The sequence below is a fragment of the Carassius gibelio genome, chromosome B10 (assembly GCF_023724105.1).
Source record: "Carassius gibelio isolate Cgi1373 ecotype wild population from Czech Republic chromosome B10, carGib1.2-hapl.c, whole genome shotgun sequence".
Taxonomy (NCBI): Eukaryota; Metazoa; Chordata; class Actinopteri; order Cypriniformes; family Cyprinidae; genus Carassius; species Carassius gibelio.
Window position 1 is genome coordinate 20,706,985 of NC_068405.1, and position 15,627 is coordinate 20,722,611.

Below are 15,627 nucleotides of genomic sequence, written 5' to 3' on the forward strand. Positions count from 1 at the left end.
ATTATTTCTGTGATAAAAGCACCCAAATAATTTAAGTTTTAATGTATTGAAGGGAAGGGAAACTGGGTATAGTGAAGGGCTAATAAAATGAATAAATAATAATAATATTAAAAAGTACAGAACATTTTACAAAACATGGCAATGAACATTGTTGTTTCCCCATAAAATGTATTTTAAGTCACAGTCAACCAATTTTGAGGTGCAATTTAAACCTACTGCTTGACCAATAAATGGTCATGTGTCACTATTAGCATCTTCTCTGCTGTTCTGCTCAAAACTCAAAGTATATTTTCATTATATAAAGTGGAGTATATATATATACACTATATAAAGCCATCAATACTTTAGCCAAATTGACATGTCAGTCAATACACTGACAGAAGATCTCAGGTAGAGCTTCCCCACAATCTGTTAATCAGAGCCATAGAAGGTTAATAATACGACTAATAAGAAATCAATTATTTAAATAAACCACAAAGGTTAAACAAGCATTTATTTTCACCAGCAGATTTACTATGCCATTTAAAGTATACTTGCATTTTCTAATGGATTCTAGACAGGGTTCACGTCTATCACGGCCACACTGTAGAGATAACCGTTTACCCTCAGCTTATTCACAATCAAAACTGTTTACTTTCTGAAAGCTACTCCAAAAGGGATGCAACCAAAAGCCTTCAGATTAAAAATCTGTTGTTTTTGTGCCATGTAGTCATTACTGCCAAATCAACTTCAATGACAGCAACAACACAGTCGCTCATTTCCCAATTCAACACTTCCCTTTGTTAGCAACAAATGAACTGCCTCAGTTTAATAGCAGTTAGGCCGAATCGAATTCCTGACAGGTTTCAGTAGCCTAAAGTTCACTTCATGCTATGAACAATGATCTGAATTGTTGGGCAGCCCTGTCAGAAACATACTGATTAACACATTACTTATTTAATTGTAAATTCAAGTTACAATACAATTCGAACTGACTTTTTCATTGTGCTTCTGTGATTTGACTTATTACATTCTGAGCTTGTCTTGGTGAGCACTCAAAATCAATTTAATATAATAGGCTAATGAGTTAATGTTAGAAGGTGGAAATCACATACTGTATGCTTGGCCACCAGCTTAATGACGTTGCCTCTGAACAAGTGGAAAATGTGCTAAAGTAAAGAAGTAATCATGAATTTGCACTTAAGAAATAAAGAAAATATAAAGCAAATGAGGAAATATTATTTTTATTTTTTTTTGTAAAAGCTTTAACACTTTTTAATTTGCAGAGCGAGGTTTGATCATGGTGACATTTAAAAAATACGAAGGTTATTAAATTCAGTTATTAAAAGCCCAGACAACATTTATTCGGCTGTCTATTCAGTTGCCAGCTGCCCATTGCTGTAACAAAGATCGGTAATTTTTTTTTGGTGACACAGGCTAGTTAAAACTTCTACCAACCATTCAATTTTGGTTGGGTAACTCAAGTGTTTGTAAAGCACATTTTGTGTCTGTAAATTAGGTAACATGTTGGTTCTGAGCACTCTGCCTTTCAGTTCCAAAATCGGAGGTCACTTTCAGGGTATGTAAGTAATCGTAGTAAATTGCTGTCTGAATATAACTTGCTCCGGAGCAGGTTATGTTCCAGGGTTAGTTTACTTCAGTGCTATCAGCACACATGTGATCTACTAATGAGCCTTCAATGGGCTTGACAGATAGTGCACAACATTATATAATATTACAGTATGTATACACACACACACACACACACACACACACACATATACATATGAATTGTTAATGATGAAGTGCTAATATAAGTAATAAAAAGGTAATATATTATTCTAATATGGTTGGTTATCTGTATAAATTATACAACACTATGACAAGGTAATATTTAATTTATTATATTATATATATTTATTTATTACATATATTATCATCTCACACATGGATTGTCATTTTCTATAATGCTTTAATTCTAAATCAAAATACATATATGATATGACTTAATATATAATTAGCATCAAACAAACAATATAATTCATACTCAAGGATTAAAGATTAAACAGGAAAAAAAATTGTGTAAGTGTGTAAAAGACCATTGAACAAAAGAGGAAGATAAAAACAGCATGGCACGCTTTTTCTTAGTGTCTTTTTCCATAGTGACTTGTCGATTTGTCGCTCTGTTGACAATGTCTTGAGTCTTAACCAGGAACATACTCTGAGTTGAATGAACTTACTCCCTGATGCATTTTTGGAACCACATACCTCGAGTAAGCAAGTAAGCAACTTACTGATGGTAAGTTAACCGCGCTTTATGGAATACACCCCTGATCTCATGCAGTACACAGCTAGACAAAACAAAGCAACACAAACAACACAACAAATAACACAAAGCAACATAGAATTAAAACAAAAAGTGTTAACCAAAACTTAAAATAGAAAAATAATAGCTTTAACCAAAACAAATCAACTTTACCCAAAACAAAACGTAAATCAAAGCAACACAGACTTTGACCAAAACAACTTTAATAAAAACAAAACATTGGGCAAAACATCACACATTTTTAAAACAAACAAAACTAAATAATATCAGCAAAAAAAAAAAAAAAAAAACTAAACAAACTCTTGATTTATAAAGTTATCAAAATGTAAATTACCAGCTTTGCATGGGTCCTTGTAGTCAGCATCATCACTGTCTCCAGGACCTGTGTGATAGTTTGAATCCACTTTCAATGCGATTGTTAATAAAAGCCAAAGATTGAGCATAAGAAAATATGTCCACAGGGAATTCATGACAGGAATGAGTGCCGATGTACTCTAGATGTGGACCTGGAGCTGGCAGAGAGCTGCGGGTTGCGGTGGGAGTTTGGAAGGACTTGGGAAAATGGGAGCTCCTGGGAAGGCGGGTTAAGAGAAGTGAGGCTTTGTCTATTCAGGGTCTTTATTCTAGTCCAGTGATTCTCTCACATACCCGGGACTCGGGCCAGCATCAAGCTTAGAAAAATACACAGATTGGAGGTCAGTGGACTAAGCATCCTGGGCCCATCTGTGTGAGAGAATGCGAATGCGCAAGCTTGTGTGTTTCAATCCAGAGCAGCAGAAATGCTGTTGTGTCTATAATAAATACAATATTTTAACAAATGATCTTACATTTTCTTACACATATAGTAGCAATATCTTGTACTTCATTGGAATACCAATCAATATCCCTGCTAGCTGACAGATATCAAATACGTCCTGAGGAATCACACCTGCAGGGTTGCCAGTCAAGGTTTTCATAACAAAATCTGCCCAATTGCTATTCAAAACTAGCCCAATCCATTTAATGCCCACAGCCCAATCACTTCTGCGCCTCAGCGAGAGATTCCTTGGCACGAGAGCATGCACTATGCAAAACGCTCTAGAAAACAAATTACACAATTCCTGTACGTTTAACTTTACAGGATGGTTTCTTTAAAAACTTTCAAGGGTTCCCTTACCGTGTGACCAAATACCAATTCAGCTGGGCTAAAACCTAAAGACTCTTGTACATACTGTTTTGCAAACTGAAAATAAAACTAATGGTAAAAGCTCTTCTGAATCCATTTCTATGTCCATAGCGTATTTTCTCAGCATAGACTAAGGTCTGATGAAACCTTTTGAGCACACAGTTTTTTTTTCTTTCCCAGACATGTGTGATACATACTGTTCTGTGTCTGAAAGGAATTTAAATAAGGAAAGCCAGTGTCCGTTGGTGAAATCTCAATTAAACCACTACATGAGACCATCTGCTCTAGGATATGCTAAATTTGGTTGAAGGCACTGAAATACTTCAAGCAAAATTGTAGAATGAACTGGTGTGATGCCTGATATATATATATATTTCTCCTGATATATAAACCCATTGATTGATTCATTCCATCCGGGATCCAGTAACCCTGTGGGAATCTACAATTCCATTCTTGTCTTCAAGGTGAATTCCCTGAAGACCGTGAGAGTGAGGCAGCACACTTTCCTCCTGCTGGTAACTTGAAATGGCATCACACCAGTTCATTCTACAATCTTCTGATCTGATTTTGAATGGAGCATAGATGTATCATTCACAGCCTTTGATATCCCACAATCCTGTGTGTTCCATTCCATTACAGTAGTGCTATAAAATAAAGATGGCATCTTAAAGTTGCGTTTGATGGTCAGTTTATGTATTTCTGACTAACTTTTTGCACTTTTGATGTTACACTGTAAAAAATAAGTGTAATTTTAACTGTAAAATTTTGTAAAAACGCTACGGAAAAAAACTGATAATAGGTTAACAATAAGTTCCCGTACTATATACAGGGAAAAACTGTAAAAGATCTAACAAAGCATTTAATGTAAATTTACAGTAAAATTCTGTTAATTATACAGCTTTTAGAAGTAAAAAAAGAACAAATCAATGTATAATTTACAGTCTAAAACTGTAAACTGATATTCCCAGAATTCCCTGCGTGACACTCCACGTTTGAAAGTATTTTGTTTAAATAATCATGTTTTTAAATAGTTCTTGTTATCAGTTATGTACATTTGAGCTTTATGTTACATCTTCTGTTGCTTAATGAAAGTTTTTTGCATTATTTAAGTATCACGTGTGTTACCATGATGGTGTTTTGTGTTTCCATAAATGTGCACCTTCTATATGTTAATATATACTTCTGCTTGTGGTGAAGCTACTTGTGATGAGCTTTGATACTTCATGTGGCTTTCTCTTATACAGTACCATCTTTATTATTATGGTGGTTGTCAGTATTTTCAAGGTACAAAACAGATTTAATTTTGTGTGTTGTTGAATTTACTGGTTTATATTCACATTTTCTTGTTTGTAAATTCCAGCTTTATATTGTAAAATTAACAGTTTTTGACGTAAATGTGTTTACAGTTTTCTGTATTTTTACAAAATTATTCTGGCAACCACAGCTGCCAAAAAGTTTTTGTAAAAACAACAAGAAATTTTTTACAGTGTATTTCTAGTGAGAAATCAATGCTACAGTATTTAAATATTCGTTTATCACCAAAACAAAACTCATCTATTTTATTGTAGATCATTAAACCGTTGCGCTGCCATCGTGGGTCTGACTGAAATCAGTTGTCATTGTCTCATAAGGCAGTGAAGCAGCAAGTCAGCTGTCTTGGCTTTCGGACGCAACCTGTTTTTAGGATATTCTGCCCAAGCCATCAAATTGACATCATCAGAGATGAAATTTCACTTACAGAGTTGAAAGAAAATGTTCAGATTTTGATTAAAGATTACCAAGACTATTTTTCAACTATTTTTTTTTCAGTGGATTAATTTGCGCACAAATTAATTGTTCAAATCAATACTAGGAATGGCGCTAATAAAGTAAATAAAGTAATTTTTTATTTCATGTGGACTTTAAAGCATGAATTGAACATGAACAAACATCAGAAAGCATTTTATTTAAACGGAACACACCAATTTAAGTGCAAGTCCACTGAAGTTAATCTACTCTCCTGTCTGATTTGTGGTAAAGGTTAGAAGGGATACAGCTGTGGTTACTGAGCATGCGCATTTATATATTTTTTTACTGTATTTCTTACAGAGTTTTAGAAAGCAGTGTCGCAGTGACCATCTTTTTGCAGTAAGGACCTGTCAATTGATGTTGCAAGACCTGTCAATATTAACCTACCATCAAAAACCATTCCCAAAAACCTAAAGGGCTTTACTTTCTCCAGAACATGTCCATATAATTTAAAATGAATCTCTTCCCCTACCGTTTTCCTTGTAAAGAAAACCACTTGAGTTTTTTCCTTTGAAATTCTAAAACCCCATCTCACTGACCATCATTCTACCTGTTCTATTGCTTCTTGCAGTCCAATCCATATATATATTTTTAATTGCACACATTTTCTTCCTGCAAGAAATAAATAAGATAATAAGAATACACAATTCTTTACCACCAATGAATTGATAAAAGTCACCACACTGTGGCAGCAGAGAAAAAAATTACCCTCAACAAAAAGCCATTTCGGGCAAATAGGACAGAGCAACAAAGAGACACAGACACACACACACAGGGGTGGGGGGGGGTCTGTTTTAAACGTTTTTCCAAAAAGTATCCATGTCACTCCGCCTTCCTATTCATGATAAATCCACATTTTCACAGAGATCCAGACAACACCAGAGAGAATTAAATTATTTTATAAAGTTTTCAAACTAATATGCCACAAAACTACGTTAAGGGCTAGCACCTTTAGAAGCCTGAAACACATCTGTAGCGACAGCACAGCTGTATTTGAGCTATCTGAGTGTGTGTCTTTTGAGAGAGAGAGAGCGATTCAGGCCAGTCTGACTGGAGCTCCTCAGGATCTGACTGCAGCTCTGGGACTCTGCCACAGACATGCACTGAGACCTGACCTGCTCCAATCTGGATGGATCAGAGACTACAGACAAAATCATCTCCACCAAAGTTGGATGTTTTGCTTTGAAGCTTTGCTGGGAAGTGTTACTGTCTTCTGCCAGGTTGAAATAACCAGACTGGAATAATGTCCATGGACTGGCGTGGAGGTGAAAGGCTTCTTATAGGCTTGTTTTTGATGCTCATCCTGAGGCTCAGCTGCTGTGCTGGACAGAGCTATGAACGCTGGGAGGCCGGGTCCTCATGCTATGGAGGGTTTGACCTTTACTTTGTGCTGGACAAGTGAGTTTTTTTTTTTTTTTTTTTCATTAACATAAGCTTTGAGAGCATTTTATGAAATGACACCTTAGAATCTGTTGCTGGTTAGGTGACCAAGTCAAGCAGGCAATCATATTGGTCTCTAAAGAGACACATCCAGCCAGTGATTCGGGAGTGCGGAGTATCATTACAGTCTCTCGTGCTCTGGCTGCTACAAATCATGAATGATATATGTGGTTTGTATGTGCCCATATATCTGGTGTAATCCATCTGCTATCTCTGAAGGTCTTGGAAATGTATAATTGACATTTACTGTGTGTTCTCTGCAGTATATAGTAGGTGTCTCAAAAGGTTGGCTAAATCACCTAGTCAGCATGAACACATATATGTGGCAGTTCATCTCATCTGTCACTTGTACTGAAGGGTACGTTTATAGTATACTAAATTATACAAGTTCCATGCATGCAAATCCTCAAACACAGAATTGCACTGCAGTACTCTATCTTCAATTGCATTTTTAATAGCTATGTGGATGCATATGGAACCATTTACCTTTTCTTTTTTTAATAGACTCTTAAATAACGGTTGTATGATATTTGGGGTTTAAAGGGTTATTTTCCTTTGTCTAGCTCTATTTCTGAGGTTTTGCCCTGAGTTTGGTTGCATATTATAATTAGTGTATTCAGTTCAAGAACAAATACAATAGTTTCAAGTTATTTTAGGCTCATTGTTCCATAGGAAAGCCTAGAATATTGACGATATCATGAGGTGAAGGTAAGGGGTAGCGTTCAGGGGTTTTTGGGTGCTTAATGTACTGAACCTTTTCACCAGCAGGGCCAGATGTTCCAAAGCCTCAGAGCTGTTTTGAAGCAGAGTTCGTATCTGAGCACAAATGATATGGGAATGAGAAAGAGAAAGAGGGGAGGGAGAAAGAGAAGTATGCAATTGTTCAGTCATGCGAAACACAGATAAACTCAAAGAGAAGACATGTGAACAATGCAAACCCTGTGATGAATTTAGAGTGAATTACATTTAATATGCATGCAAACTCTTTGTAATGTGACAGAATAAAACAATGCTTCTGCAGTGTAGGACAACATCCCGGATTAAGGAAAAGTCTTTTCAGTGATTGTAGGTTCTTATATGATGAAGTCATAGCAAAGACTTGGCTCATGATGCAAGTTTCATTTTGCTGTTGAAACGGTACAGAAACAGGCACAGTGCTGAGACGCTAGGCTATGCGATCAATATCTGCCATTTTCAACCATTCATCTTTTATAATTGTATGAGTAGTATGTTTTTCCTGTCATTAATACTGCAATTCTTGATAAATACACAGAAAAAAAATCAGTTTTTTTTTTTCATTTTAAAAGCCTGCTTCGTCTAAGGTTTGAAGTTAAATATCAATATGTCTGCTAGTTTGTTTAGAGAAAAGCTGGAGTCTTGATCTCGAGACCACATAAAATCTCTGGTCTGAGTGTCATAACTCAGTGTTTTGGCCTCGATTTCTGTCTCAAGTTTTGGTCTTGGTCTCCGCCTCTGAATTTAAGCATTGAGAAGTTTAGACTTGGTCTGGGACATGAACTGTCTGGACTTGGCTCCATATCTACATACCAAATTTTATATATATATATACACGCACATTAAATAACTTGTATTAAAATAGAACAGCCAAAAAAATGAGACAATAATAGCCTGTTTTTTTTTTTTTTTTTTAAGTGTTTATCAACATCTGTTGAATTTATCTAGACTGAATTAGCAGCACTAGTGTGTTTGTGGGGGTGGATGTGCGCTGAGAAAAGCTTATACTGCTTTTGGATGGCTTCAACATTGCTTATGTAAGCTTAAAATTCTTTTTTGATTTGTCTCCACCGCAGCTGGCCAGCAAGATGAGCTATTACACAATCTGAGCCATTAAAGCAGCCCAGTTAAGAAAGAGTTAGCGACTAGATGCTCCGATATCATTCTCTATGTCAGAAACGAAAATCTCACTGGAATCTCATAATTAATGGCAAAATAAATGTTTGCAAAAGTAAACTGATATATCCTACTGACATACTACAGCAAAAGATAGAAATAACTGACTTAAAACCATTGGCCGTATTTCCACTGTCGGACCAGTGCGAGCCAGGGCTTAAAACGGACCAGGCGGGGCTATTAGCTTCAGGCCAGGCGCACCGAGGCCAGAATAGCGCAGCGTTTCCACAGTCAGGCCTGAAGCTCCTCTGTGCTTCACTAAAACCCGCCCTTCCCAATGTCACGCAACCCCATCATTCATTAGCGCGATTACAAAACGAACATGATAAAAGCGGCCGTTTGTTTATAATAATAATAATAATTCCTTACATTTATATAGCGCTTTTCTAGGCACTCAAAGTGCTTTACATTGTCAGGGGGTATCTCCTCATCCAACACCAGTGTGCAATGTGGACATCCACCTGGATGATGCGACGACAGCCATAGTGCGCCAGAACGCCCACCACACACCAGCTTTACTGGTGGAGAGGAGACAGAGTGATGAAGCCAATCAGCAGATATGGGGATTGTTAGGAGGCCATGATGGTCAGAGGCCAATGGGCAAATTTAGCCAGGATGCCGAGGTCACACCTCTACTCCTTTCGAAAGACATGGGATTTTTACTGACCACAGAGAGTCATGACCTCGGTTTAACATCTCATCCGAAGGACGGTGCTTGTTGATAGTAGTGAAGTGAAGTGACATTCAGCCAAGTATGGTAACCCATACTCAGAATTTGTATAGTATAGTGTCCCCATCACTAAACTGGGGCGCTACGACCCACACGACTATTTATATTCATATAATTTTTATTATAAACAAATATATTTAAGAAATAAACTACCTCTTTTTCTAAAATGTATATACGTAATGTGTGTGTATTTATCATAGACTGTATGGTTTTTATATATACATAATAAATATACACAGCACACATATAAATATTATGTAAACAAAAATGTATTTTGGATGCGATTAATTTCGAATAATCATTTGACAGCACTAATATATATACACTAATATAAGACACATGTTTGTAAATAATAAAAAACACTAAAAAGATATACTAATATTAAAAAGAATAAAGAAAGAGGAACTGTCCAATATACTTTGTCACTTAGTTTTATATGGAAAATGAAATTCATGAAATTCATGTTAATTATATTTTCCAAATAAAAATACTGAATCATAATTCTGAATACTTAAATGCATTAAATCTATATTGTCTTCATGTCATAACCTTTCTTCATCCTCAGGTCTGGAAGTGTACAGTACCACTGGAACGAAATCTACTATTTTGTTGATCACCTTGCACACAAGTTCATCAGGTGATTCTGGAAGAAACTCATACTGTCTAGTTTTTATTATTTTCTTGCGGTCAGATTACTGTATTATTATGCATTTAAAAATTCAAATATGTAACCTAAAGCATAAGTTGTTCTGTTTTGTTTTGTCAAAACACTACATTTTACTATGGTATGCGGTTTTAAGTTGCCGGCCACTGTCCTAAACTATCATAACATGCAACAGAAAGAATGCAGAGCCAATGTAGATGCTAAGGACAAGACAGATTGTATAGCAGAAATATCTATGATTGAATCCTATTTGACCCAGTTAATGTCAAATAGGGGGCAACTGCAGCATGATGGTTTCTAAATAAATAAATAAAATGTCTTACCTATTATGTTCTGTCTTCAGCCCCCAGCTCCGCATGTCCTTCATAGTCTTTTCAACGGAGGGAAGAATCCTGATGAAGCTGACAGAAGACAGGCAAGAGTTCATAACACATGCTGTGTTTTCCAACTGCCAACTGGCTGAAAAGCTTTCCACTACTTTGATTTCATTGTACCTGCTGCGAGTATGTCAGCTATATCTGTATCTTGTGTTTATCAAACAAACCAAGAAGAGCTGGAGGAGGCTCTCATTTCCATGCTGGTCCAATCTTTATGCTGGTGACCTTTGGCTTGGTACTAGCTTAGCTGGTCCTAATAAAAATAAAATAAAAAAAGTGTCAATTACAACAATTGTATCTTGTTTACATTTCATTATTCAAACAAAAACAATGCACCATTTCAAAAGACAAAAATGTTATTTTTAGGGATCAGATTAGTGCTGGACTGGAGGAACTTCAGAGAGTCTTGCCAGGAGGGGATACCTTCATGCACAAAGGTTTTCAGAGGGTAAGAAGTTATTGTTGTCATTGCTTCCAGTAAAGCAGACATAAGAACAAAAGCACTGTTCATTGTGTATTTTGTGTTTTCTAGGCAAGCGAGCAGATATACTATGGAACAGGTGATGGTACGTTATAAATCAAATTCTTAAGATGTGAAGTGTGTATGTGATGTTTTAACTCAAATTACCTTAGAGATCTTTTTTTATAGCTTGTTAAAATTGCCACTTTAAGGGTATGAGCCAAAACGCGCCATTTTCGTGTCTTTCTCTTTAAATGCAAATGAGCTGGTGCCCTGCGGAAGAGGACGGAGTGCTATCGGAGCTTCAAGAGCTCAAGCTATTAGTACAAACATGTTATTGCTCAGGGCGGTGTCTGTCAACTTTCGTGGGCGGGGCCTGCGGTTAATGTGACATCACATTAAAGACACTGCTTATTATTTTTAGGGATTCAAAAAAAAGAGTGGGAGGATTTTTATCATTATGGTTGCGTACACACACTGCCAACACACATTTATGTCCAAACAACATATGAAAGTGAATTTTGTATAATAGGTCCCCTTGACAACTTTTTAAAGTTAAGTATACTATAGGTTATACTTTTAAACAGCGTTACAACAACCTCAAAAGTTAAAAGTAAGCCATGGTCATATATTTATGTAATATGCAGTAGGCCTTATTTCAGTAAACTTTGACACGAGAGGCAACTTCGCTTGAAACAAAAGATTTCCACATGCGGGTTTTTTGTCGCATGTCAAGACAAATCCCTGGCAGTAGACTGATTCTTTGTTCTGACTATTTATGACGTACTGACACAAAATACAAATAACTGGCTATAGTCGCTTCGTCAAAATGTTACTAATGTGTACCAGAGTTGGTACAGCTGCTTGCTCGCTGTTTGTAATGGTACTGTACAGCGACAAAACGTAGGCTAGGTCTAAGAAAACTATTATTATGTCATTCTGTTACTACAAAGAAAGTTTAAAATGTTTAAAGTTTAAAGATGCCGTCTGGCAAAGTCACTATGGGCATCAAAGGACATTTCAACCGCGCAAAGTGAACCTGTAGTAAGCCTACCTTAATTATAATTAAAATAAAAGTAAACAAATAAACCTTAAAGTCATTGAATAACTGTTGAATAACGGTTCTTTGGTGCTTTTGTGACTTTTATAGTTTCTCTCTTTCTACTCTGTGTTAGGATACCGCACAGCGAGTGTCATCATTGCTCTGACAGATGGAGAATTGCGCGAGAATGAATTTGACTTGGCAGCCAGAGAGGTGAGACCCTAGACCTTTGGATTCTTTTACAGAACTGACATTTTTTTCCTATTCTTTGTCCTCTGTGCATGAAAAAATGTACTTTGCACCAACAAGCTTAAGCGCTGACTATTTGCGAGGAACTATTGATAAAATAAACTGAACGTCGAACCCTCTTTTCTCTCAGTCTTTGTCTCTTTTATTATCTAGATCATATTTGCATAGCCTGATTTTTCACACGAGGTGTCACTTAATGAATATACAGTATGCTTCCCAACGACAACATCCTTTTGAACCCTGTCTTTGATATGTTTGGATGGCAGGCTGGTCGCTCACGTCAGCTGGGAGCTTCTGTGTACTGTGTTGGAGTGAAGGACTTTAATGAAACCCAGGTGAGGTGACATCCGCAACACAGATCAGAATGATTTTGCCCATCACTGTGAACAGGACACCACATTCTTGATCTTTCGTTTACTAAAATACAGCATATGAAAGAATACACAAGCATTTTTCATGATTTCTTATTCGGACACAGCTGGCAACTATAGCTGACAGCAAAGATCACGTCTTTCCTGTTAATGATGGCTTTGAAGCCCTGCAAGGGGTCATTGATTCGGTGAGTGAATTTAATACAATTCTATACAGCTACTCTTATTTAAATTTCTTCTACTGATGATTTTATTGATGTTTCAAATGAGCTATGAACTTTGGAGCTGCCTGTGTTGGTAGGATTTTATGGTCTCAGCTTTGAGCTTTTGACACATAAATGGCTTATTTATTTACTAAATTCGAATGCAGCATTTCACGGAATAAAAAACAACAACAACAAAAACATTATGCATTATGCATTGCAACAAACTCAGTGGTTCAGCAGAAAAATAAGATCCATCCAAGATGGCTCGCAAAGTGAGATAAATGTTTTATATATACACATAAAAAAATACAAATATAAAATTATAAAAATTAAATCACATTTTACAAACACAATTATAACATTCAATTCAAATAAAACTAAAAATGAAAATTTGTTTCCAAACATTTTTAACATTTATAGTTACAGTGCTAAGCTAATGCCAAACTTTATTAAAATCAATTGTGAGTTGATGCATATTTGCTTCAAATCAGTCGTTTATGAGGTTGCTTTGACTTACTTAAAATATTCAACCATAAAATCACTCGTCTTTTCTTGCCTCAGATCCTGAAGAGATCCTGTATAGAAATCCTCGCCGTGGAGCCCTCAAGTATTTGTGCAGGAGGTAAACAGACATCAGACCTGAAGCAAAGATGTAGTTCAGCTAAGAAACAAACATTTTTATTTATTTATTGCCATATACAACCGCAAAACAAATCTGAATTTTACAAAAGCAATCCAAACCAAAAGTGTTAAGATATTATTTTATTGGACAAACAATTCTGTCTGAATGTTTATACTGAAAAAAGTATTTTATATTTATAATATATAAATATAATATATATATTCTATATATAAATATAATATATATTCTATATATATATATATATTCTATATATATATATATATATATTCTATATATATATATATATATATTCTATATATATATATATATATATATTCTATATATAATGTGTCTCCTCTGTTCCAGAATCTTTTGAAGCAGTAGTTCGAGGAAACGGATTCCTTCACGCCCGTGATGTGAGCAGAATCCTTTGCAGTTTCCGTATCAACAACACCCTCACCGTGAGTAAGTGAAAACAGCAGAGACCGATTTCTGTTTCTTGAACTGCCAGGTGTGTGCTGCTGAATTAATAATAGGTTAACCTGTATTGGCATTTAACAATCTCCTCATTTGATAAGGAGCAAGAGTCAAAGTTGTTCAATCACATTAGTGAGTCCAGGCCGGGGTAATGTAGCAAAGACCTTGCTCATGTGGCAATGCAGACAGTTTTTTGTAATAGTAAAGAAGCCAATTGAATCCAAATGTCAGTGCGGCTGTCGTGTTTTCAACGATGAGCTAGCATGCCGTTCGAGAAAGGTTGGCCGCAGCACTTGTAAATCACAAGACTTAACTTCAACACAAACCACATGTGCACAAACACATCCACACACCATTAAAAACACACCATGGAAAATATTACCAGGATTTTTGTTCAGATATCTTAGAGGTTTTTAATTGTTTTGTATCAATTTTCTTATCAAGTGCTTTAACCAATGTGCTTTTCACCCAATTTAGGTGAGACATTTCAATTCTTTTAGGTTCTAGCTCTAAACTCTACTCCCCATCATAAGACTCTTGTATAACCATTACAGTGGGTAACTAATAAAATGGCTCAACGCACAGCGACTGGAATGCTGGATTTATCTTGGAAGCGAATGGCTAGAAATTGGTCTGCTGCGGTGTTGATGTCCTAATGATTTCTGAGCTCTGAGCATCTATCCTTCTCTCTCAGCTGCTGCTTTACTTAAAGAATATCAGATGGCATGGGGAATGCAAAGTCCATCTCACCAGTGTGTGTGTGTGTGTGTGTGTGAATGAGTCTAGGCCAGGGTAAATAGGCTTTGGAGTCAAACATTTTCCAGTTTCTAATTTTTCACGTGGATAAAAATTTTGCCCTTTAGTTTTAAGCTGAACCAAAGTGGTAAAGATATGCAATAGAGTTTCAGCGTTTGTCTTCTGAAAATAATTATTAGTGGTTATTGCTAAGGCAAGCATCAACATTACTCATGTGTAGGGGCTTTCAAACGTCAGTGCATAACTTGTCCTTCACTAAAGTTTAAATAATACCTCAAATCATGAGGCTTATTGAGAAGAGGTCTACTATTATAAGAAAATAATTCAATAGATTTACAATACAAGTGGGACTAGAGTCAAATCTACAAAACAAAATATCATAGAAGCTTGAGGGTGTACTCTTGACTTGAGCCAGTTAGTACCCACCTAGCAACCACCCAAAACATTCACCCGAACACTCTAGCATCATGGCACGGAGTCTTGCATCAAAGGAACATTTCACGCAAAAATGTACATTTGTGAATATTTGCTCACTCTTAAGGCTTTACAAGGTGTAAATGAATTTATTCTTCATCTGAACACTTTTGGAGAAATATGACGGATCCTCTGCAGTGGGTGAAGTCAGAATAAGAGTCTGATGAAAACATCACAATAATCCACAAGTAATGCACATGACACCAGTCCATCAAATCAGCTTCTTTGTAACAAACCAATCAAAGACATTTTAATTTAGAGTCCTCAAATTATTAATATTGCTTTCTTTAGTGAAAAATATAATTATCGGGGGAGAAATATTCACAGGTCCAACATCATTTTATAAGTGAAACAATCCAAAACAGTTCTAAACAAATACGTCAGTGGATTTGGATGTGATGTGAAACAGGAGATGGACCTTTACCACTTGTTGTAAATTTTGGACTTAAACAGACTTAAGTTGGTTTTAAGTTAAAAGGTCTTAATGATTAGTTTGTTTCTTACAAAGAGATTTTCATTTGGTGTGGATTACTGCACTTGTTCATTATTGTGATGTAATTTTAATCAAATGTTTGGAATGTTTACAAACA

At 36.0% G+C, this 15,627-nt stretch overlaps 2 protein-coding genes across 5 annotated transcripts in view; one reads left to right on the forward strand and one right to left on the reverse strand.

Moving 5' to 3' along the window:
* The window catches only part of LOC127966608 (bone morphogenetic protein 1-like), a 23,663-nt gene extending 16,156 nt beyond the window's left edge, over nt 1-7,507 (reverse strand). For 2 of the 3 annotated variants that reach the window (XM_052567716.1, XM_052567715.1), the window contains exon 1: nt 2,640-2,901. In XM_052567716.1, the coding sequence (XP_052423676.1) occupies nt 2,640-2,775 (136 nt within the window). In that variant the 5' untranslated portion in view covers nt 2,776-2,901. Of the gene's footprint in view, nt 1-2,639; nt 2,902-7,452 lie in introns of those variants that run through there. The other variant, XM_052567717.1, reaches the window with a different exon arrangement.
* LOC127966609 (anthrax toxin receptor 1) overlaps nt 6,101-15,627 on the forward strand; it is a 24,905-nt gene continuing 15,378 nt past the window's right edge. For both annotated transcript variants that reach the window (XM_052567718.1, XM_052567720.1), the window contains exons 1-10: nt 6,101-6,656; nt 9,905-9,976; nt 10,347-10,418; nt 10,747-10,828; nt 10,913-10,946; nt 12,016-12,095; nt 12,398-12,466; nt 12,610-12,690; nt 13,270-13,330; nt 13,697-13,795. In XM_052567718.1, coding sequence (XP_052423678.1) covers nt 6,502-6,656; nt 9,905-9,976; nt 10,347-10,418; nt 10,747-10,828; nt 10,913-10,946; nt 12,016-12,095; nt 12,398-12,466; nt 12,610-12,690; nt 13,270-13,330; nt 13,697-13,795 — 805 coding nt within the window. In that variant the 5' untranslated portion in view covers nt 6,101-6,501. The remainder of the gene's footprint in view (nt 6,657-9,904; nt 9,977-10,346; nt 10,419-10,746; nt 10,829-10,912; nt 10,947-12,015; nt 12,096-12,397; nt 12,467-12,609; nt 12,691-13,269; nt 13,331-13,696; nt 13,796-15,627) is intronic.